The sequence below is a fragment of the Ictalurus punctatus genome, chromosome 16, assembly GCF_001660625.3.
Source record: "Ictalurus punctatus breed USDA103 chromosome 16, Coco_2.0, whole genome shotgun sequence".
NCBI classification, from domain to species: Eukaryota; Metazoa; Chordata; class Actinopteri; order Siluriformes; family Ictaluridae; genus Ictalurus; species Ictalurus punctatus.
Window position 1 is genome coordinate 8,297,946 of NC_030431.2, and position 24,763 is coordinate 8,322,708.

Sequence of the window (24,763 nt, forward strand, 5' to 3'; positions counted from 1 at the left end):
CATTTCGTTTAAACCCTGATTGTACAAGGAGCCAACCCTGCTGAGAAACGTTCTTGTAAGAACTCCAGGACTGTAGCTATTGTGCAGTTCACTGGGTCTAGCTGACGTTCCTCACACCACAAGACAAAAAGCCGCCACTTGAGCACATACAATTTCCTTGTGGTTGGTGCTCTAGCGTTTAACATGGTCTCTACAACCTCAGTTGTGAGACCAGAATCTATGAGCTGGTGCCCTTCAGGGGCCATACCCACAGTTTCCATAGTTCTGGCTGAGGGTGATAAATCAGCCCTCCAGCTTGAGACAGTAGGATGGGAATCTCCCAAGGAGTGCCATCGAGCAGGAAAATTATCTCCGAGAACCATATTCGAGCTGGCCAATAAGGTGCTACTAGCAGCAGACGTAGATGGTCTTAGCGAACTCTCGCTAGAACTTGTGGGAGCAAAGCAATCAAGGAGAAAGCATATAGTCGTGACCTCGGCCACGTGTGCACCATGGCGTCCAGCCCCAATGGTGCGGGAGGAGTGAGGGCGAACCACAGCACATTGTCTCCTCGGAGGCGAACACATCCACTTCCGCTTGTCTGAACCTCTGCCATATGGACTCCATCACTTGTGGATGGAGCCTCCAACCCCCGGGCCTCAGCCCCTGCCTCGACAGGATGTCAGCCCCTACATTCCGGCTGCCCGGAATGTACACTGCACTCACTGACAAGAACTTTCCCTCTGCCCAGAGAAGGATTAGTTGTACCTGACTGAACAGGGGGCGTGAACGTAACCCTCCCTGGTGGTCAATATATGAGACCACCGCTGTGTTGTCTGATACAACTAGCACATGGTGACCTCTCAACTGAGGAAGAAAGGAATACGGCCCGCATCTCTAGGCGATTTATATGCCACTCCAGATGAGGGCCGCTCCAAAGACCGTGAGCTAGACAGCCATTAAAGACTGCACCCCAGCCCGTGAGGGATGTGTCTGTCATTACCGTCTTGCGATAAGGAGACTCCCCTAGAGTGTGATCCGAGGCTAGAAACTGCGGGCACCTCCAAATACTCATACCCGACTTTTCAGCCACCACTGAAACGGTCTCATGTGCAATTGGCCCAATGGTATGACATTGGCTGCTGTTGCCATAAGCCCCAACAGTCTCTCGTAGAGACTGGAGGGGATGCCCAGACCTAGCTTTATCTTGCTCAAAGTTTATAGGATCGATCCTACACATGTTGGGGATAGAAATGCCCTCATCATAGTAGAATCCCATATAACACCTAGAAAAGTTGTCCTCTGCACTGGTGAAAGCATACTTTTCTTGAGGTTCAACATGAGCCCCAAGTTCCTCATGTGGGTGAGAATAACATCTCGATGTTGAGCAGCCTGTTCCCTGGATCGTGCTAGAATTAACCAGTCGTCCAGGTAGTTCAGTACACGGATGCCCTGGAGTCGCAAGGGAGCCAGAGCAGCATCCATGCACTTTGTGAAGGTGTGAGGAGATAAAGCTAGCCCAAAGGGAAGAACCCGAAATTGGTATGTGTTGTCTCCAAACGCAAACCTCAGGAACTTCCTGTGACTGGGCGATATTCCTATGTGGAAATATGCATCTTTCAAATCTATCATCACAAACCAGTCCTCGGACTGAATCTGTGGCACGATAAGTTTGAGCGTCAGCATCTTGAACCTGTATGTCCAGGTTCAGATGATGCAGATCTAAAATTGGCTGCATACTCCCATCTTTTTTGCGGACCAGGAAATAATGGCTGTAAAAACCTCCCTCCCTTAGGGAACGGGGTACAAGTTCTATGTCCCCTTTGTCCAAAAGGGAACTTACTTCCTGCGCTAACATTGGGCTCTGCTCTGTGCTGACAACTGTGGTGAGCACACCTCTGAACCGGGGGGGTCGAGCTCTGAACTGGACCCGGTAACCCTTTTCTATGGTAGACAGAACCCATGGAGACACATTTGGCAGTAGTTTCCATGCTGCCAAATGGTCTTTCAGTGATGTTAGCTTTTTCACATTTTGTTGGAGGGAAAGCATCAGATTTGCGTCTCCCTGTGACAGCTCGCTGATCAGAGAAGGCTGAAAACGTGTGATGGCTTTGGCCAGGGCAGGCCCTACAGTAGCACTGGGGGCTAACTGCCCTAACAACCTCATGTCCCCTGATACGTCCCTCCGTGGCCCATCAGGACCGTTCCTTCCTAGCCTGCTTTGCTTTTATGATCATTCTTATATCAGGCCTCTTATCAGGTTGTGGCTGTGGCTGCCCGGTCCCCCTGGCTTTCTGCGGGGGGAGGCGGGCCGCCACACTCACCTTCTGAGCCTCCCTTGCACTAGCGCTGGCCCGTGCTCCACTCATGGAGGCCCAGGCGAACTCGACACAACGGGAAAGGAACCGGCTGGGCTGAACACCGCCGTTTGCTGTTTTGCTCCGCGAAACCTGTCAGCGATGGCATTAACTGTGCCGCCACACAGGCTGGAAGGTTTAACAGGGGCATTCAGCAAGGAGACCTTATCTTTGTCTCCCATCCCTGAGAGGTTGAGCCATAGGTGCCTCTCCACCACGACCAGGCTGCCCATTGAACGGCCAAAATGACTCGACCGTTTGTTTGGTCGCCCGGAGAGATAAATCTGTGGCGCAGCTCTGCCTCTGCCTCAGGCCCAATTCCTTCCCCAGTATCGAGCTCCCTCAGCAGGTCTGCTTGGTAGGCCTGCAACACTGCCATTGTATTCAGTGACCCAAAAGCAAGACCCTGCTGCCGCATAGGCTTTACCCACCAACACCGAGGTGGTCTTACATGGCTTAGAAGGTAAAGTTGGCCTCCCTAAATTACCTGCCGCTGATGGAGAGAGGTGGCTCGCAAGCGCCTACTCCACCTTTGGCATCGCTACATAGCCATGCTGCTCACTCCCCATGACGGCTGAGTAATCAGACATCGCAGGCTTATAAACATGGCTAGTGTATGGTGTTCTCCAGAAGCGTGATATCTCATCATGCACTTCCAGAAAAAAGGCGTGAGGGAGATTTATATTTATTTTCACTGGAGAGGAAGCGCTCATCCAGCCTGCTATGAGCCACTTCCTCTTTCCCGGGCCAGTCTATATTCAACTTTTCAACCACCCTAGTGATCACCCCAAGCAGCTCTTTAAACGCTTGAGAGCTGCTGTCGGTTTTTGGTGCAGTGACACCCTCTACCGACTCCTCGGAGTCAGCGAGGGTGTTTTGGCTTTCCATAGGGGAAGGAGGAGTCGCGACGTGAGCTCCAAAGTCAGGCGGAGAGCCGGACCCGGAAGACAGAGCTAGTATCTCTACTACAGAGCAGCGCTTGTCTCTGGCTTCTCTTCCAAATCCACACAAGAACCCCATGACCTTAGCCCAGATCCGCAAGTCTCTGAAACCCAACTCCCTTCAGACAAGAAGAGAGCGAGCCAAGAGCGTAGTTGCCTAATCGTGAAATGTTCACAATGCTGATAGTCAGACCCCTCGAGGGCTGCAGTAGCATGCTCTACGCCCAAACACTTCACACAGAAAGCGTGTCCGTCTCCTCCTGTGATGAAACGGGAGCAAGGCATAACACACTTTCTGAAATCTTTCTCACTCGTTATTTCCCCATCTTTTCTTTTTTCTAAAAAAAGGGATAGAAAAGTTCATAGATTTTGAGAAAATATAGAGTAGAAATTAAGTGTTTTTTGTCACACAAACAACAGACATGCAGTCTCGCTGAAGATAATAAGGCTGGCGGCATGGTTCACAGGTGCCATATATATATATCATGCGACGTGCTTAATTGCCACATCACCTGATCATGGCAGGCCTATGAGTACATACCGGTCACGCACGCAAGGCGCTCCCATACTGTTATGCTAAATGCAACGTCGAAGTTCCCTTTGAAAGGGAACCCGATTTGCAATGGGGGTTGAATAATTTTGATTGCAACAGTATTAATGGTGTCAGTCATATTGGTTCTCCTGATTTGTTGTTGCCATAGTATCTGAAGCACTAGCTGTTCTCTTCCGGAAAGGGGGCGGGTAGCAAAAGCTCATTTGTATTTAAATAGACACACGAAAACAGCATGTTTTTGCTTCCACCAAAAAAGGGGCATTTACAGCATGGTCTAATAAATGATCTGTGGGGTATTTTGAGCTGAAACTTCACAGACACATTCTGGGGATACCTGAGACTTATATTACATATTGTAGAAAGGGTCAAAATAGGTCTCTTTTAAGATTAGCTAACAAGATTAGCTAATGTCTGGACTGTATTTCTGATCAATCTAACGTTATTTTAAATGAAAAAATAAGTTAATTTATTTCAAAAACAAGGCAATTTCTGATTGATTTCAAACATTAGTGAATATAAAGGTTTGAATGTTAGTGTATATGCAGTAGTTGTATTATGAAAGTATTTGGAACAGCAAAGCCATTGATATTGTTTTTGCTATAGACTGAAGACATTTGGGTTGGAGATCAAAAAATGAATATGAGATGATAGCTCAGAATTTTAGCTTTCATTTGTTGATAGTCAGGTGAAAAAATAAGTACACCCCAGGAAAAAGCCTTTGCAAGACGACAGTGTGCTAGTGATCATATAGGCAAAGACCAGGCCTTTTGGAATAATGTGCTCTGGATAGACAAATCAAAGTTGTTTGGCAAAAGTAACAGCAGTAACATGTTTGGCACAGACCAAATGCAGCTTTTCAGGAGAAGCACCACATACCAACTGTGAAGGATGGTGGTGGAAATGTTATGGTTTGGGGTTGCTTAGCTGCAAACTGTCAGGGACTGGACAGCTTGCATTCAATGATTCAACTATGAATTCGGCATCATATCAAAGAGTGCTTGAAGGTAATGTGAACCTTTAAACAGGATAATGATCCTAAGCACACTAGCAAATCCACCAAGGAATTGCTCAAAAAGAAGAAATGGAAGGTTAATGAATGGCCTACTCAAAGCCTGGATTTGAATTCCATTGAAATGTTGTGGGTGGGATTTGAAACGGACAGTACATGAAAGAAAACCCTCAAACCCTGATCAAATTCCCCTGTTTTCTCAGCTTTCTCCCATTCTGCGATAAAAAATCTGTTGTGTTTGATTAGAGTTGGAGCTAAACTCTGCAGGATAGTGGACCTCAGGGGCCAGATTTGAAGAACCATGATCTATCATGTTGTTCATATCACGTTATTTTACAAGTCAACTGTATCATAAACAGTGTCAGTGTGGTGTTGTTTCTTGTGTGAAAAAGCAGTAAGTGACTACAGCTCAGAAGTTCTTCATATCTGTCCCATGCCATCCACTGTTCTGCAGAGTTTAGCTCCAACTCTAATTAAACACACCTGAATAAGCTAACCAAGGTCTTCAGGATTACTAGAAAGTTACAGGCAGGTAGGTTTGGAGGTTGGAGCTAAACTCTGAAGATTTGAAGAATGCTGTGATAGACCATGCTTCACTGTTGCCAATATCAAATATAATAACATTTTAGGCCTCATTGACAAGCACAGGCTATTGTATGTAAATCATTAACACAATTATTGTAAAATAGTGTTCATTTTTTTTATTCGTTACATCTGTTCATTTCTCAAAATGCATGAATAAAGTAGGCTTTGCCCAGATTGCTACTAGCCCTAGCTTTGCAACCAGTGGAGTCTCAACCTCAATATTTTTACAGCAGAATGCTACTATAGACTTATTTCTGTGAAAATTTCAGGTTCATATCTGGTCCACCACCAGAGATCTTCAACCTGAAAATTAAGGGAATTTTAAAAATAGCATTTTCTCGCCCCCATAAAAAAATAATTAGAGAAGTCTCCAACCTGAAATGTTCTGCATGCACACTATACTTACCTAGCGTAGGTACCCCCTAAAAAAATTAAGACTGAGACTCGAACCCTTCCCATTATAAATTTTGAAGGGTTTTGAGCATTATATTATAAATTGAACATTATATTTGGACAAGGAACAAGAGGACTAAGGACTTAAGGACCAAGAATTTGCAGAATGTTGATATGTGTTTATATACAGTATCTCACAAAAGTGAGTACACCCCTCACATTTTTGTAAATATTTGATATCTTTTAATGTGACAACACTGAAGAAATGACACTTTGCTACAATGTAAAAGTAGTGAGTGTACAGCTTGCATAACAGTGTAAATTTGCTGTCCCCTCAAAACAACTCAACACACAGCCATTAATGTCTACACCACTGGCAACAAAAGTGAGTACACCCCTAAGTGAAAATGTCCAAATTGGGCCCAAAGCGTCAATATTTTGTGTGGCCACCATTATTTTCCAGCACTGCCTTAACCCTCTTGGGCATGGAGTTCACCAGAGCTTCACAAGTTGCCACTGGAGTCCTCTTCCACTCCTCCATGTTGACATCACGGAGCTGGTGGATGTTAGAGACCTTGTGCTCCTCCACCTTCCATTTGAGGATGACCCACAGATGCTCAATAGGGTTTAGGTCTGGAGACATGCTTGGCCAGTCCATCACCTTCACCCTCAGCTTCTTTAGCAAGGCAGTGGTCGTCTTGGACATGTGTTTGAGGTCATTATCATGTTGGAATACTGCCCTGCGACCCAGCCTCTGCTTCAGTATGTCACAGTATATGTTGGCATTCATGGTTCCCTCAATGAAGCCCCAGACCACGACATTCCCACCACCATGCTTGACTGTAGGCAAGACATACTTGTCTATGTACGCCTCACCTGGTTGCCACCACACACACTTGACACCATCTGAACAACATAAGTTTATCTTGGTGTCATCAGACCACAGGACATGGTTCCAGTAATCCATGTCCTTAATCTGCTTGTCTTCAGCAAACTGTTTGCGGGCTTTCTTGTGCATCATCTTTAGAAGAGGCTTCCTTCTGGGACGACAGCCACGCAGACCCATTTGATGCAGTGTGCGGCGTATGGTCTGACCACTGACAGGCTGACCCCCCCACGCCTTCAACCTTTGCAGCAATGCTGGCTGCACTCATACGTCTGTTTCCCAAAGACAACCCCTGGATATGAGGCTGAGAACGTGCACTCAACTTCTTTGACCATGACCATGGCGAGGCCTGTTCTGAGTGGAACCTGTCCTGTTAAACCGCTGTATGGTCTTGGCCAACATGCTGCAGCTCAGTGTCAGGATCTTGGCAATCTTCTTATAGCCTAGGCCATCTTTATGTAGAGCAACAATTCTTTTTTTCAGATCCTCAGAGAGTTCTTTGCCATGAGGTGCCATGTTGAACTTCCAGTGACCAGTATGAGGGAGTATGAGAGCGATGACACCAAATTTAACACACCTGCTCCCCACTCACACCTGAGACCTTTTAACACTAACAAGTCACATGAAACCGGGGAGGGAAAATGGCTAATTGGGCCCAATTTGGATGTACTCACTTTTGTTGCCAGTGGTTTAGACATTAATGGCTGTGTGTGGAGTTATTTTGAGGGGACAGCAAATGTACACTGTTACACAAGCTGTACACTCACTACTTTACATTGTATCACAGTGCCATTTCTTCAGTGTTGTCACATGAAAAGATATAATCAAATATTTACAAAAATGTGAGGGGTGTACTCACTTTTGTGAGATACTATATGTCCGTGTACCTTATAATGTGCTCTAGAGATCAGTTTTTCTTCCAGGACCATCCTGAGCCAAGATATTGAAGTTGTATAACCAAAATTTATGTGTGCCATGACACAAAGATCGCAATCATAGTTAAACCAAGTGAAATTTTTAAAAAATGGTGCTTTTACAATGCCAATACAAAGAGGTAATCACTCCAAAAATTAGAAAAATTAAAAAGCAACCTCTGATGGAACGCTTGTGATGGAATGACCCAGAGTAGATTAATTGATATTTAGTACATTCAGAGCTATTAATTGTTTAAATAGTTAGTCTAACAGGACACACCTGGGCAACAAGAAACATCTCTTGGTCCAATGTGCCTATATTCTTGATCACTTGAAAAACGGATGGGTTTAAGGAAAATTGTTTTATGTTGTTTAACACATCTAGATGTAAATGTCAATAAATGAAATCTGAAATTCTGATATGTTGTGTCATATTCATCTTTTGATCTCACACTCAAATGACTTTGCCGTGTATAGCGAAAACGAAAGAATTGGCCTTGCCGTTCCAATACTTTCAAAGGGGACAGTATACTATATTGCCAAAAGTTATATAACCAACTAATGGAGATTTCAGATGAGCTGTTAGTTTTTGCCTTATATATTTGCAATGACGTTCCTCTTTTCTTTTCTTTTTTCCTTTCATTTGTAAGCTGTTGTAAAAAAGCAGTAGAACACTCAAATTTGTGAAGTTTTTGCAATAGCACACTCCCGCTTGTGTTCAATCGGTCATGTGCTACAGAGCCAATAGTTTGTTTAAAGTAAACTTATTTTATCCATACCAATTTTTTATTGAAAATTAATGATGCTAGAAATGCTGATCTAATACATTTATAACATTGTGAAGTTTTTTTTTAGTTGATGTCACTTATTGGAAAAAAAATTATCATGGTTTTACACACAGCATCTTCGCTCCATGGAGGTAAGAAGGAGGAGTAATAGTAATAAGGAAGGTGGGCCTATGCTGAATGACAGCAGTGTGTCCCATAAAAGGCTGAGACACAGTTCTGGAAGCTTCTGTAGTTCCACATTGGACCACAGTCTATACCCTAAGGTTGGTCTCTCATGTGTACTCTGTATAAATTTTTGTATCATAAATATTTTTGTTATTATTTTGCATACTTTTGTTATTTAAATATGCATGTTCTCCATTGTTTTTGTAAAAGCATATAACTTATTATTTGAGTGCGGAATAAAAAAAGGCAGTAGGTGGATTAGCTACTCCCAAAATTGTCACTAGTTGTGTGCAAATGTGTGCATGGAGCCCTGCTATGGAGTGGCGTGCCCTCCATGGAGTATTCCGACCTTGCTCACAATGTTCCCATGATAGGCTCCAGATCCACATTGACCAGGATAAAGCTGATACTGAAGGTGAATGAATTACTTGATTGAAAGTTCATATACAGGTAAATTATTTGTATGTGAAGACTATTTTGAAATATCTAATGGTCATAAGAAAATGCATTTGGAATTGAAGTATCATCATAAAGACCTTCCATTAATCATCTGACGGGTCCAGAGAAGTCCAGTAACAGTGAGATATACTGTAACTCATATATTGTGCTATACATGAATAATATTATATGTTTTGTATCAAAAATGATACCACATTCTCTTTGTATTGTTTGTGTCCTATAGTCCCATCTTCCCCTGTCTCAGAGTACCAGCTGTGGTAACATGCCCCCTCATGCTCTCTCGCTCACCTCAAGAGACTTAGACACGCGCTGCCTGCTCAAGGGTCAGACACTTCACTTTGCACTCCACTGGCATATCCCATCTATTCCTTTAATTCTGAAGCCCTCTTTTTTCCTTTTGTTTGTTTGTTTGTCTCTCAGTTGGTAACCCGTATTTGAATGACGGCAGGCAAAGGCTGAGTGAGATAAGCAGCAGGACTGTATCTGAGTCAAATGTCTACTTGAAAACTTTTCACCACTTGGAAAATGGTGCCAAGTTTGATACCATCAGTGTGGAGAGTTCAGATAGCTTGGAGACAAGCATCTCAGCCTGTTCTCCTGACAACATCTCCAGGTGGGATTGCCTCAGTACAAAATCCCAATGAATACAAGAAAATTGGCTGTACAGGTTAGCTGGCTATAATTGCATATAAAAACCTTAAGAAATATAAGGAGCAATGATTATTATCAGGCTAAATAATTATTTACGATATTCATTATCTAATTTTTCTTAGTTACAGTCTTAAGATGGTAAGAGTTGTGGAGTTTGAGAATTTTACTGCTGAAGACAGAATTACTGTCTTCTTTCCTGTCTGCTTTTCTGAAATTTTAACTGCACTCTGCTCAAACCAGCCCATATACAGTGAGGGAAAAAAGTATTTGATCCCCTGCTGATTTTGTACGTTTGCCCACTGACAAAGAAATGATCATTCTATAATTTTAATGGTAGATTTATTTGAACAGTGAGAGACAGAATAACAACAAGAAAATCCAGAAAAACGCATGTCAAAAATGTTATAAATTGATTTGCATTTTAATGAGGGAAATATGTATTTAACCCCTCTGCAAAACATGACTTAGTACTTGGTGGCAAAACCCTTGTTGTCAATCACAGAGGTCAGACATTTCTTGTAGTTGGCCACCAGGTTTGCACACATCTCAGGAGGGATTTTGTCCCACTCCTCTTTGCAGATCTTCTCCAAGTCATTAAGGTTTCGAGGCTGACGTTTGGCAACTCGAACCTTCAGCTCCCTCCACAGATTTTCTATGGGATTAAGGTCTGGAGACTGGCTAGGCCACTCCAGGACCTTAATGTGCTTCTTCTTGAGCCACTCCTTTGTTGCCTTGGCCATGTGTTTTGGGTCATCGTCATGCTGGAATACCCATCCACGACCCATTTTCAATGCCCTGGCTGAGGGAAGGAGGTTCTCACCCAAGATTTGACGGTACATGGCCCCGTCCATCGTCCCATTGATGCGGTGAAGTTGTCCTGTGCCCTTAGCAGAAAAACACCCCAAAGCATAATGTTTCCACCTCCATGTTTGACGGTGGGGATGGTGTTCTTGGGGTCATAGGCAGCATTCCTCCTCCTCCAAACACGGCGAGTTGAGTTGATGTCAAAGAGCTCCATTTTGGTCTCATCTGACCACAACACTTTCACCCAGTTGTCCTCTGAATCATTCAGATGTTCATTGGCAAACTTCAGACGGGCATGTATATGTGATTTTTGAGCAGCGGACCTTGCAGGCGCTGCAGGATTTCAGTCCTTTAGAGCGTAGTGTGTTACCAATTGTTTTCTTGGTGACTATGGTCCCAGCTGTCTTGAGATCATTGACAAGATCCTCCCATGTAGTTCTGGGCTGATTCCTCACTGTTCTCATGATCGTTGCAACTCCACGAGGTGAGATCTTGCATGGAGCCCCAGGCCGAGGGAGATTGACAGTTCTTTTGTGTTTCTTCCATTTGCGAATAATGGCACCAACTGTTGTCACCTTCTCACCAAGCTGCTTGGCAATGGTCTTGTAGCCCATTCCAGACTTGTGTAGGTCTACAATCTTGTCCCTGACATCCTTGGAGAGCTCTTTGGTCTTGGCCATGGTGGAGAGTTTGGAATCTGATTGATTGATTGCTTCTGTGGACAGGTGTCTTTTATACAGGTAACAAGCTGAGATTAGGAGAACTCCCTTTAAGAGTGTGCTCCTAATCTTAGCTCGTTACCTGTATAAAAGACACCTGGGAGCCAGAAATCTTTCTGATTGAGAGGGGGTCAAATACTTATTTCCCCTCATTAAAATGCAAATCAATTTATAACATTTTTGACATGCGTTTTTCTGGATCTTCTTGTTGTTATTCTGTCTCTCACTGTTCAAATAAATCTACTATTAAAATTATAGACTGATCATTTCTTCGTCAGTGGGCAAACGTACAAAATCAGCAGGGGATCAAATACTTTTTTCCCTCACTGTATGGTTTGTCTAAATGGAACCTAGGAGGCCCAGCAAGTACTTCCTGTAACAACCAGCATTGCTACATGATTGTAAACAGGCATTGAATCTGATGGTCACGTTGCATCAACCCAAACTGATTCTTAAGATAAGGGACAAAACATGTTTTAGAAGTTAGTTTATATTTTTAATACTACATTAATTAGAAATTGATATATTTGTAGACAAAGGTCTCAGCTAATGAACCATGTAAGGGAACAGGTTTTTATGAAAATTATTTTTTCTAAAAATGGACATTTATTTACTTAATAACTTAGTGTCAACTCCATCAGACACACTGAAAAGCATGCAATTTTAATTTCATCCATCCAGTAAGAATGTAAAATTATCTAATAATGGTGTTCAGTAAAGGAGTTAAGTGATAAAATACATTCTCTACATTTTTTTCTGTTTTCATACTATTATGAAAAATCCAGTTCCTAAAATCCTTAATGCTCTACCCTCCTTTTTAATATTAAGCATATATAACAAATCTTCTTAGGCAAACAAGACATCAGTCTATTTAGTTCAGTCAGTTGTAATTAATAACACAATAAATTGAAACAAAGAATAAAATATTTCTTTCAAAATGAACAAAAACCTTCATCTGACAGTGATGACAAAGAACCAATTGAGATTACAATAGATTAAGTACTAAAAATATTTTTTTCAAACAACTGATTGACAAGACAACAAATTAAGAGAACTTAAGTAATTTTTTATATTTAATTTATTTCACCAATTTAATTTTGTAATTTTATTATAAATTACAAAATATTGGGTTCCAGAATCCTTCTAGTGCCTTTCTCTTTGTAGCAGCATGTCTCATTCTGGGTCTCTGGTGGCTCACTGGCCAAACAGAAGAGGCTTGTGTTAGGTTCAGTATAATAGTAAGCATTATGTGACATCTTGTAGTAGCAACAGAAATCTTCTCAATTCCATAGGAATACAAGGGATCTGCAGCCTGTTTTATCAATTATCTACCTGAATGGCTGCTTCTGAAGATCCCTGATACCTCTGCTCCCTATAATTCAATTCAACAGATTTGTCTCACTTTTTTGTCTTAAACCCTTTTCTTCACCTTTGTCTTTCCTTCTCTAAAATCTCCCTTCTGCATTTCTGTTTAATTACTCTCTTCTCTTTCTTTTATACTCCCAACAACATTAGAATAATTCCCCATATTCAAAAAAATAATATGACTATATGAAGTTTTTGTGAGCAATTGTCAACTCAGTCAGCTTGCAAGTCAACTCCCGCAGACCTAAAACCTGACCGAGTTGACAAAATTGAATATTTTTCCATCTTAACCATGTTGTACAGTGGAACAATTTAGTTTTTTTCCCATCAGTTGAAGCTGCCTCAATAAGCATAAATAAAATGCCAAAATGTATCCACAATTATAGACAGAAATTATCACAATGGGAAGACGGTGTTGATATTAAAGCTGTGACCACAGAGACTTAAACACTGTTTGTTTAAAATATATTAAAAATAAAAACAACAACAAAAAATACTTGCCAGACCATGCATCCTACTGTTGCATCAACCATGAGCAGGAAGTGGGAAAGGGGTCTTCAGAGTTATAGCTGACCATGACATTGCATGATTTATTCAAGATTATTTTTAAAAAATGACGCAAAGTAAGGACACAACTTAGATCATCAGTTTTTTTTTTTTTAATGGAAAATATAATTTAAGATTTACTTTATTTATTGTTTGATGTTTTACAGAACTCTGCCCTTCATTTGAAATTTATTGCATTTTTAAGCAGTTTGTTTGGCAGTTTGATATTGTGACAGTCACATACTGGAGGTGAAGGCAGATGCAAGTGCAGATAAGGTTTTAATAAAGACCAAAACAAAAACAATCTCACAAAAAAAACCCAAAAAAAGACACACACTATGACCCTGTGGCAAAACATTAAGGCAAAGAATACACATAAACCAAAGACCTAAACACAGCAACAAAGAAAGACAAACGTAAGACAAGGACACACACCCACACACACACAATTCAGGTGCAGGTGGTCATGTGACAGTGATGCAGAGGTGCAGTGGCTGCTGGGAACTGAAGTCTAGAGTTCCTTCTCTGATACGTGACAGAGGCGAATATAGATGCAAGTGCAGATAATAAATTTTTAATAAAGCAAAAAAGACACAAAAACACACTATGACTTTATGGCGAAACACTAAGGCAAAGAATACACATAAACCAAAGCCCTAAACATGGCAACAAAGACAACAACAAAGAAAGACAAACATAAGACAAGAAGTACAGTGAAAATTGTGACTATATACGCAGTGCTCGTTAATAGGAATGTGATTCAGGTGCAGGTGGTCATGTGACAGTAATGCAGCGGTGCAGTGGCTGCTGGGAACTGAAGTCCAGAGTTCCTTCTCTGATACATGACAGTGACCTCTCGCTGAGGACAGGTTAAATTACATGCTTCCCAAGTATAGAGCATGCATTTAGAATAAATGTTTATTAATCAATTATAAGCAATAAATGCCCAGAGTATACAGATTACCTTTAGATTGCACTTTTTAAGAAATTTTATGAATTTCTTAATTTTTAACATAAATGGGACTTGTATGTAGGACATGTTTTTGTCCCTTATCTCAAGAAACAGTGCCCTATAAACTCCCAGGACCTGTCCCAATGTCCAGAGTTACTATTAGCTTCTATTAGTTTTACTGTGTCTGTATAATTTATGTAAGGAATAATTGATGACGTGCCATTGAATTGATTGGATGCTACACCTCGGGTGTGCATTATTTTTCTAATAATGCAACAGACCAGAGTCAATTATTCAGCTTATACCATAGTTACCACACCTCAAGGCATGGATCAGATTTTTTATTTCATGACATTTGTCAGGTTTTTATCCTTAAAAAGCTATTGTGTGTAGAACTAATTTCTTGCGTATCCCATCTCAAGCCTCCATTGCTAATTCCTAACATCATTTCATAACTAGTAATGGAGGCTTGAGCCATTGATATGCACTTATTGGAGAGAGAGAGAGAGAGAGAGAAAGAGAGAGAGAGAGAATTAGTTTACAGTTGTTTTTTTTTTTTTCAAGCTAATAATATGAAAATAGAATAAATAAATAAATAAATATAGATAGGCCTACTTGTTCACAGGTTTTTGCTTTTTGTTACTGCAGAAAATACAACAAATAAATCCCCCCTCTCTCCAATAACTACATATCAATGGCTCAAAATGCCGCTTCACGTCGTGGCCACATTACCATCTTGGGTGCGCATTATTTCAGTAATAATTAAATGGCCTGTTGTCAATTATTCCTTACTTATTTCTGGAAAATCAAAATTGTCTGTCATTTTGTTGTTAGCTCTGTGTTCTTTGTTGGACAGTAGGATAACTTTTCCGTTTAGTTACCCCAGGCGAAGTGATATGGAACTATAATGTGTTTAGTACATTAGCTGTGCATTAACTGAAAAATAATTGCACACCTTAGAACGTTTGTCGGACAATCAGAATCAAGTATTTAACAGTGCTGTGGTATAAATACTGTATAATAACTGAATATTTATCTTTAACTTGAGCTTCCAATATCTTGGATCTGAACCTTACAATGAATATAAAAGTATACACAACCCTCTCAAAATGCAGAAGCAGCAGCAGAAGTCTTTGTCACATATACATTGCAGCACAGTGAAATTATTTTTTAGGAGGCAGAGGTCAGAGTGCAGTGTCAGCCACAATAAAGTGCCCCTGGTACAGAGAGGGTTAAGGGCCAATGACCTTTTGATTACTAACCCAGAGCCTTACTGTTAAAACCAAGATAAATCATGTCATACTTTTTTCCACCCTCAAAATTAAATTGCAATGTATAAAAAGTAAGTGAAAAACAACATTTGCAACATTTTAGCTGAAAATAGGAAGAATAAAAAAGTAAGTAATAAATTGCTTGAATAAGCTTGCACACCATTTATAATTGGGGACGTGGCTATGTTCAGAATGAACCAATCACATTCAATCTCATGTTCAAAATTATCATACAGCTATCATCAATGAAATTATTCTGATTAACCCCAAATAAATATCAGCTGTTTCTGTAGGATTTTCTTCACATATTGGTTTTAATCCGACTGCTAAAGGCATGGTTTGCAAAGAGCTTACAAAGCATGCATGGTATCTCATTTGTTGAAAGGTATCGATCAGGAGAGGGGTATAAAATAATTTCCAAAGCATCAGATGTGCCATGGAACACTGTAAAGGTCATCAACAACAATTGGAGAAAATTTAGCACCACATTGACATCACCAAGAACAGGACATCCTTCCAAAGCTTATAAAAAGACAAGACGAAAACCTACCAGGGAGTCTACCAAGAAACCTACAGCAGCATTAAAGATGCTGCAGGAATATCTGACAAGTACTGATTACTCTCTGCATGTGACAACAATCTCTGATATTCTTCAAATGGCTGGGTTATTGGGTAGGATGGCTATACACCTCAAAAACATCCAACCTCAACTAAATCAACCCAAATCATGTGGAAAATGTGTCATGGTCTGATGAGATCAATTCCAAAAGGTATAGTAATTCCACAATTACAAAAGGTATATTTAGTGGGGAAAAAAGCACATCACCAAAATAATACCATACCCACAGTGCAGCATGGTGGTGGCATCATTATGCTGAAGGGCTGCTTTTCTTCACCCAGAAGAAAAGGGTGGAGAGAATCATGAATAGCTAAAAATACCAGTCAATTTTAATGCAAAACCTTCAGGTGTCTGCTAGGAAGCTGAAGATAACAATGACCTAAAAAAACGACTGAGTGGTGTAATAACCTGCCATTTTAACTGGGGTGTGTAGATTTTTTAGAGTCAGGTCCAAGTATTTGGACAGTGACACAATTTTTGTAATTTTGCCTCTGTACACCACCAAAATGGATTTGAAATGAAGCAATCAAGATTGAATTGTAGAATTGAATTGAAGTGTAGACTTTCAGCTTTAATTCAAGGGTTTAATAAAAATATTGCATGAACTTTTTAGGAATTACAGACATTTTTATAGAGTCCCTCCATTTTTACAGGCACAAAAGTAACTGGACAATTGACTGATTAACAGTTCCATGGCCAGGTGTGGCCTGTTTCCTCATTATTTCATGACAAATTAAGGATATAAAAGGTCTGGAGTTGATTCCAAGCATTTTAATTTGCATTTGGTAGCTGTTCATGGGAACTCTCAATATGAGGTCCAAAGAGGTTTCAATGCAAGTGAAGTAGTCCACCATTAGGCTGAAAAAACAAAACAGACCTATCAGGGAGATAACAGAAACTTTAGGAGTGGCCAAATCAAACAATTTGCCAATGTATTGGCAAGCTCAGCAACAATAATAGGCCTGGAAGGCATCAGAAGACAACTAAAGTGCATGAGTGCAGAATTATTTCCATGTTGAAGAAAAACATTTCATAACTTCTAGCCAAGTCAAGAACACTCTGGAGGAGGTAAGCATATCATTGTCAAAGACTACAATCAAAAGACGCCTTCATGAATATAAATATAGACAGGATACCTCAAGATGCAAACCACTGGTAGCACTCAAGAATGGAAAGCCCAGATTAGACTTGCTGAAAAACCTCTTTAATTAGCCTGACCAGTTCTGATACAAGATTAATTTATACCAGAATTATGGGAAGAGAAGAGTATGGAGATGGAAAGGAAGGGCTCATGATCCAAAGCATACTACATCATATGTCAAACATGTGGAGGAAGTGTTATGGCATGGGCATCTATGGCTGCCAATGGAACTGGGACACTGGTGCTTATTAATGATGTGATTGCTAATAGAAGTAGCAGGATGAATTCTGAAGTGTATGGAGCTACACTTTCTGCTCAGATTCAGTCAAATGCTGCTAAACTGATAGGACGGCACTTCAAGGTACAGATGGCACAGATGTGTCCCCACAAGATAGGAATATCTGACAACTTAATTTTGTGGTTGCATTTGCCTTGGTCTTATGAGGAAAACAGTTTTGTTTATTTATTTATACAAAAACTGCAGCTTTTATTAAAAAGCCTTAAAGGGTCAGGGGTAGGTTTAGGCATATAATTAATTAGCTATATAAATAATTATGTTAATGAAAGGTCCTCAAAAGGATAATGAGATAAATGTATGTGTTTGGTGTCAACAGTGCCAGCATATCTAATGTGGTTAAGATTGAGGAGATGGGGCGTCTGCTCAGAGAGGCACAGGCAGAGAAGAACAGACTCCTGGAACACAGGGTAACACTTTCCATCATTCTCTAGCCATTATATCTCATAGTGAAGTAGTACTATCTGTTATCTCTCAGTTCATGTACATTCCTGTGTAATAATGTGATGTAAAATAGTCAACTTGAGTATTATTGGCACCCTTCATGGAAATGAATAACACATGCAATGTGTGATATTTTGATCTTAAACATATGGAAATATATTTATTTGTTTGTTTGATTCTTTTCCTCATTGGCTCTTCAGTTTGTTTGCAATCGCTCTCATCCCTCCCACCCAAAGACCAATACCAATTTTGCTCCCTTCTCTGTTTGATTTATGTTTAAATTGTTTAATCTAAAAATATTTTGTCAAACATTTTAACTTACAAACTTACATTGTATTTTGTAAGTTTTCTTAATAAGTGAAGTTTTTATACTGCATTACACTGGTTTTAAATTTAGCGGCACCTCTGAAATGAATATTTGCTATTGCCTCCACTCAAGACAGTAATCACACTTTCTTCACGTAAAGTCTAACAAGGCTGGAGACGCTTAAGTGGTATCTTAGCCCACTCTTCTATGCACATCAAGTTCCTCTGTATTCCTACATTTGTGCAAGCAGATTTCCCTCTTCAATTTGAGTTCAAATCTGGAGACTGAGCTGGTCATTGCAAATACATTGATTTTCTTCTCCTGCAACAATTTCTGTTGATTTGGATGCAAGTTTGAGTCATTATCTTGATCAAAAATCCATTTACTGCTAAATCTTCAAAGATTCCACACAAAGTGCACACATCTGATGGACATAAAGCTCAATGAGGGTGCTCAACCACAAAGTGAGAAAAGAAAGAAAAAAAGTACTCCACACCTCAGCTCCAAAAATAGAAAATTATGTATTACTTGTTCTCACCACAGGTGAAGTTTCGAGCCCGATGGCTCTTCATCAGACAATGAACACATACACTGATGAGCCCTTATATATAACAGAACTACTTCACATGATCAACCACATGACAAAAAAAAAAAAACTCAACACAAGGACATCAAACAAATCGTCTGGGTTACCCTGTTCCCTGAGAAGGGAACGAGACGTTGCGTAGACCGGCATCTGAAGCTTGTGTATAATCATGCCTATTTATAGGCCTGCCATGATCAGGTGATGTGGCAATTAAGCACGTCGCGTGATATAAATATGGCACCTGTGAACTGCGCCATCAGCCTCTATTATCTGAAGCGAAGACGCAATTCACAGTCCTGCCCTGGTATGACAGTGCTATGCAATGTCTCGTTCCCTTCTCAGAGAACAGGGTCGTAACCTAGATGTTCCCTTTCAAAGGGAACTTCGACGTTGCGTTTAGCATAACACTATGGGAACAAGAATACCCACTCTGTCATACCGAGGGTACGGCCTGTTCAAAAAGACCCAAGCCTGAGGGTCACTGCAAGACACTCAAGCTCGGGGTGGAATGAATATCAAGGCTGTAATAACAAATTAATGTGTGTGGCATAGTCCACCCTGCAGCAGCACACACATCCTGTAAGGATACCCCTTTGGACAAAGCCTTCACGGAGGCGACCGTCCTAGTGGATTGAGCCCTTATGCCCAGAGGCGTAGCGAGACCGTGCGGCTCATAAGCAATAGAGATTGCTTCCACTATCCAATTAGAGATGCGTTGCTTTGACACAGCATCGCCTCTACTGTCGCCGCCAAAGCAGACCAGCAGCTGCTCCAACTTACGCCACTGGAACAGATAAATCCAACCTTCCCAAAATATTACGTAAATTTGGAGGTCTCTTATAGACCACACAAGGTGGTTTTGCGAAAATCAATTGCAGATTGGGGTTGCTCTCAATAATGTATCAGTATTTCTGAATTATACCTTCAATGTCTTTTGCCTATGGAGAATATTGTATAAAGCAATTACATTTAGATCTGTTGATGAGGCAATCTTTTTAAAAGAGCTACTGAAACATGCTACAGCAGATTGAATCCACTCTTCTTTGTACACTCTCTGCCTAAATCTGTCTGCCAAGATCTCTGCTTGATGTTGATAAACATCATCTCCACTATAAATTCTGTGAATTGGCTAAATTGGGAGTTAAATTGGGAGCTAGGTAGGGAATGCTTTAGAGGAACAGGGTGACATGATGATGCATGTAAAAGCATGTTACGTTCAGTGTGTTTATGATATAAACTAGTTTCAAGCCCGGTTTTAGTGAGAATGACATTAACATCTAAAAAATGTATTTGATCTTGCTGGATATCCATCGTAAATGTCAGTGCATCACTATTTGCTTTAACAAGGCTATGAAACACTAAGAGCTGGGATTCTGTGCCACTCCAAATAAAGAAAATATCATCAATATAGCGCTTCCACAATATGATAGATTTAATGAATGGATTAGATGCTTGATAGTACACAAACTGTTCTTCAAACAGCCCACAAAATAGACATGCAAAACTCGGAGCCATTTCAGAGCCCATACTAACCCCAGAGATCTGCAGATAAAAATTAGATTCAAACAAAAAATAGTTATGTATAAGCACAAGTGTCATGCGATCAATTAAACAAGCAGTGTTAGGAACGTTATGGGAACGTTGATTTAATTAGTGCTCTGCTGACTGCAAAGCCCCTCCAAATGGGACATTAGTATACAAAGCTTGATCAAATGATCTCAATGAAGATCAAGAAGATCTCATTGTATCCCTAATAATAAGAAGGCAGAGAACAAACAAGAGGTTGAAGGAAAAAAATGTATTAATTTTTTCAGTATAGCTGATACTATCGTCCTACCAGGAGGAATATCTTTGTATGGCTTATGAATTTTAGGCAGAGTGTACAAAACAGGTGTTACTGGATGTTTAACACATATATAATCAAACTAAGCTTTCACCACGCTCTAAAAATTGTTCCAAGAGTCATGTACTAATGTTTTAAATGTAGATATAGGATTATATTTTAATTTCATAGAAGGTAGTAATAGAAAGTTGTCTCTCATACCTCATATGTATGTCTATCCAATATAACCACAGTGCCTCCTTTGTTAACACTTTGAATAACTACACATTTGTCTTTTCGAGGGCTTCCAATTCATCTCTTTGCCCCTCTGTCAAATTATGAGCCAGTTTAAACTGTCTTTTATGTTTGAATAATAATGAAATCTCACATTCAACAAGTCTACAATGCAATCAAGAGAATCATTCCTATTGTTATGGGAATAAATGTAAACTTATCCCTGAATGGGTTGTTGACTGGGTATGTCATAACATTATCACACAACAGCGAACAACCCGATGGCGTTTGAGCATCAAGATCTACATTATTGCAATCCTTAAAAGTTATTTGAGTCTTAAATTCCGAAAAAATGTATGTATGTCAACATGTACATCAAATACTTTACAATGAATAGTGGGTACCAAAGGAAGGCCTCTGTTCAAAGCAGTTAAAAAGTCATCAGAAATAGACCTACTTCATAGGTTGATGACATTTACTTCTTCTGAATGTTTCTGCATGTCATATAGTGGCCTCTTACAGGAGTTCATTTTACCCCTCCGGCATATTTTACTGCCTAAGGCCTTCCCTCCAAAAATTGACTGGAAACTGAGTCATGTTCCCTCCAAAATATGACTAAAAGAACTAGAATCTGTATCCAGTTCAAATGAAGCGTGTTGGTTTACGGATCCGACTTTCAAGGCATGGAGGCATAGATTCTGTACTTTAGCCGATCTCCATTGGTAAACCCTTCCAGTGGCATAATCTGTTGCATCTCTTTTTGGAAGCATAATCTTATGTTTCAACTCAATTACGTTGAATATATTCATTGAGAAGTCGATCAAGATCCTCTTTGTCTGGATATTCAGAAGACATGCATGTTTTGACTTCCACAATTTCTTCTTGAATCTGACTCAGTTGGGTGGATACCTCCTGCACAATCAGGGCCATCAAATCAAATGCAAATTTGTGACACCACTTGTCACAGAAGCACTCATTGTCTTTACCGATTATTGGGCTCTTAACAATTCAAAGACCTCTAGGGATCCTCTTAACACAAAGGTAGTCACTCAAGGTGACCCCATGTAGATAGAGCCTAGTTTCTCTCCCTTTTGTTCATTGTCCTGCTGAGTATTTTTTTTGGGTCATGTGGTTGATCATGTTATGTAGTTCTGTTGTATATAAAGGCTCAACAGTGTATGTGTTCACTGTCTGATGAAGAGCCATTGGGCTCGAAACATCACCTGTGGTGAGAACAAATAATGAATATTTTTCTATTTTTGGAGCTGTGGTATGTCAACTTTTTCTTTCTTTTCTTACTGCTAAATCTCATCAAAACCAGGTTTTGGACTAAAATATTCTGGTACTTAAAGTAATTCTAACATTTCTAGTAATACTAGCAATGTTCACAATTATAAAAAGCATCATTGCTGAACTGACATGTAAATCAAGTTTATCTGCTTTATGAATATTTTTAATTATATATTTTCATGTTTATATATATATATTCAATTCTAGTTTACTTATGAGTTCAAAAATTGTTTTAAAATAAAAAAGCAAAGATGTGTATTTTTATCCTCATTCAAAGACCGTGGGGTTTCACAAAGATGTTCCTTTGAAACCTCACTGTCCTCACATCAAGACTTATGCATCAGTAGACGCTTTTGTTTGTGTTTGGCTCACTGTAGGAGAGAGAAATTGAGCAGCGCCGACAGGCTCTAGAGGAGGAGAGAAGGAGGCGAGAGGAGCTGGAAAGGCGACTTAAGGAGGAGACCAACATAAGGCAGAAACTTATCGAAAGGGAGGTAAAGCTCCGGGAGAAGCAAAGAACACAGGTGAGACAAAAGGAAATTGCATGTTTGCATTGTAACATTTCAATGTATTTCTCTCTTCACACACCTGAAATACACACACCTGTTTTATTGTGACACAACTTTTACAGATCACATGGGTCATAACCTGTGTTACAACCAAAACCACATATATTTGAACACCACCAGGGTTACCATAGTTTACAATATGTCACATACTATTTTAGTACTTGTTAGTGTCTGGATTTCGTTTTTCAACATGGTTGTGTCTTCAAATTATTTAAATAGCAGTTGTGGAAATGCGTTCTATTTTGTTGAAAGGTATGGATGGAAGCAAACAAACAGATTTTAAAAAAGGAAATAAAAAAATAAAAACAACAATAACCTTTATTTGACATTTGTCTCCATAGTCTCGTCCATTGACACGTTACCTTCCGGTTAGGAGGGATGACTTTGACCTACGTAGTCACATTGAGGCAGCAGGTCATCATCCTGAAACCTGCTTTCACCTCGTTATCACTGACAAGACATGCCGAGGCTTTCTAGTCAAGATGGGGGGGAAAATAAAGACCTGGAAAAAGCGCTGGTTTGTTTTTGACCGAAATCGCAGGACCCTGGCATACTATGCAGGTACTATCTCCCTATTTGTATTCATTATTTAAATATATTTTTTGTTTTTTCTTCTGGGACTCATTTTGTTTTGGTACATTAAAAAACAACACTTTATTTGTGATGTCATCATAAGTATGACATCATGCATGTAGTGGCTTTTTTCATGCACTAGGGGGCAGTATTGACCTTGTAAAGCAGGTTGTGTTGGTGAATATATAAACCTTTTATATGGATATGATAAATGGCTATATGTTTTTCTTATATTTATTCTTTTTACATTATCAAGCTTCGAGATCAGTGTTTTGGATAATGTGCATGATAATTCTGTTCAAATATTGTGTCTGGTTTCTCTTCTCTGTAGATAAGCATGAGGCAAAAAAAAAGGGTGTCATCTACTTCCAGGCTATTGAGGAAGTGTATTATGATCATCTTAAGAATGCACATAAGGTGAGTTTCAGAAATTGACACATAGCTAATATTGATACAACATTACATGAATGTCAGTGTCAAACAAAGTACAAAATTTAGGTACTACAGTGGATATAAAAGGTCTACACAACCCTGTTAAAATGGCCGGTTTTTGTGATGTAAAAAAAATGAAACCAAGATGAATTATGTCAGAAGCTTTTCTACCTTTTACTAACATATTAATTAAAGTGGAAAACAATAAAAATCATTTTAGGGGAAAATAAATAAATAAATACATAATGTCCAATAATCTGGTTGCATAAGTGTGCACTCCCCTTAAACTAATACTTAATTGAAGCACCTTTAGATTTTATCACAGCATTCAATCTTTTTGGATAACAGTCAATAAGTTTGGCATCTTGACTTTTTGCCAATCTTCCTTGCAAAAGCATTCTAATTGTCAAAACTAAAATGAGGTCTTCCTGCGGTTTTCCGCCAATATAAAAACCAAAATAAAAGCCACATTTATTTCCATAATTTAATTCAAAAAGTAGAACTTTCATATATTCTAGATTCATTACACATAAAGTGAAATATTTCAAGCCTTTTTTGTTGTATTCTTGATTATTATGGCTTACAACTCATGGAAATTTCCTGAGCCTTTAATCTCTCAGTCTAGTTCAATACACACAACCACAATCATGGGGAAGCAGATGGAAGCATGAAGTGCTCAAAAATCTCCTGGTAGATGGCCAACGCCAGCAGATGACATGGCACCCCAAATCATCACTGACTGTGGAAACTTCACACTGGACTTCAAGCAAATTAGCTGATTAGAGCTTTCAGTTTATGTGTAATGAATCTAGAATATATGAAAGTTCTAATTTTTAAAATGAACATGAAATGAAAATGAACCCCAATTTTTTTTTTAGATGTGTGTGTGTGTGTGTGTACACAGTGGTGCTTTAAAGTTTGTGAACCCTTTACAATTTTCCATATTTCTGCATAAATATGACCTAAAAAAAACATCAGAATTTCACACAATTCGTAAAAGTAGATAAAGAGATCCCAAATAAACAAATGAGACAAAAATATTATACTTGGTCATTTATTTATTTAGAAAAATTATCGAATATTACATAGCTGTGAGTGGCAAAAGTATATAAAC

General features: G+C 39.7%; 1 protein-coding gene across 10 annotated transcripts in view; it reads left to right on the forward strand.

Annotated features, from left to right (window-relative positions):
* The window catches only part of phldb2a (pleckstrin homology-like domain, family B, member 2a), a 95,660-nt gene that overhangs the window by 41,765 nt on the left and 29,132 nt on the right, over window positions 1-24,763 (forward strand). For 9 of the 10 annotated variants that reach the window (XR_001815057.3, XM_017489359.3, XM_017489358.3 and 6 more), the window contains 7 exons: window positions 8,519-8,668; window positions 9,253-9,352; window positions 9,450-9,642; window positions 17,712-17,802; window positions 22,453-22,599; window positions 22,986-23,205; window positions 23,549-23,634. Coding sequence is in view for 9 of the 10 variants with exons in the window: in XM_017489359.3 (XP_017344848.1) it covers window positions 8,519-8,668; window positions 9,253-9,352; window positions 9,450-9,642; window positions 17,712-17,802; window positions 22,453-22,599; window positions 22,986-23,205; window positions 23,549-23,634 (987 nt within the window). In the remaining variant the exon portion in view is untranslated. Of the gene's footprint in view, window positions 1-8,518; window positions 8,669-9,252; window positions 9,353-9,449; window positions 9,643-15,722; window positions 16,108-17,711; window positions 17,803-22,452; window positions 22,600-22,985; window positions 23,206-23,548; window positions 23,635-24,763 lie in introns of those variants that run through there. The other variant, XM_053687101.1, reaches the window with a different exon arrangement.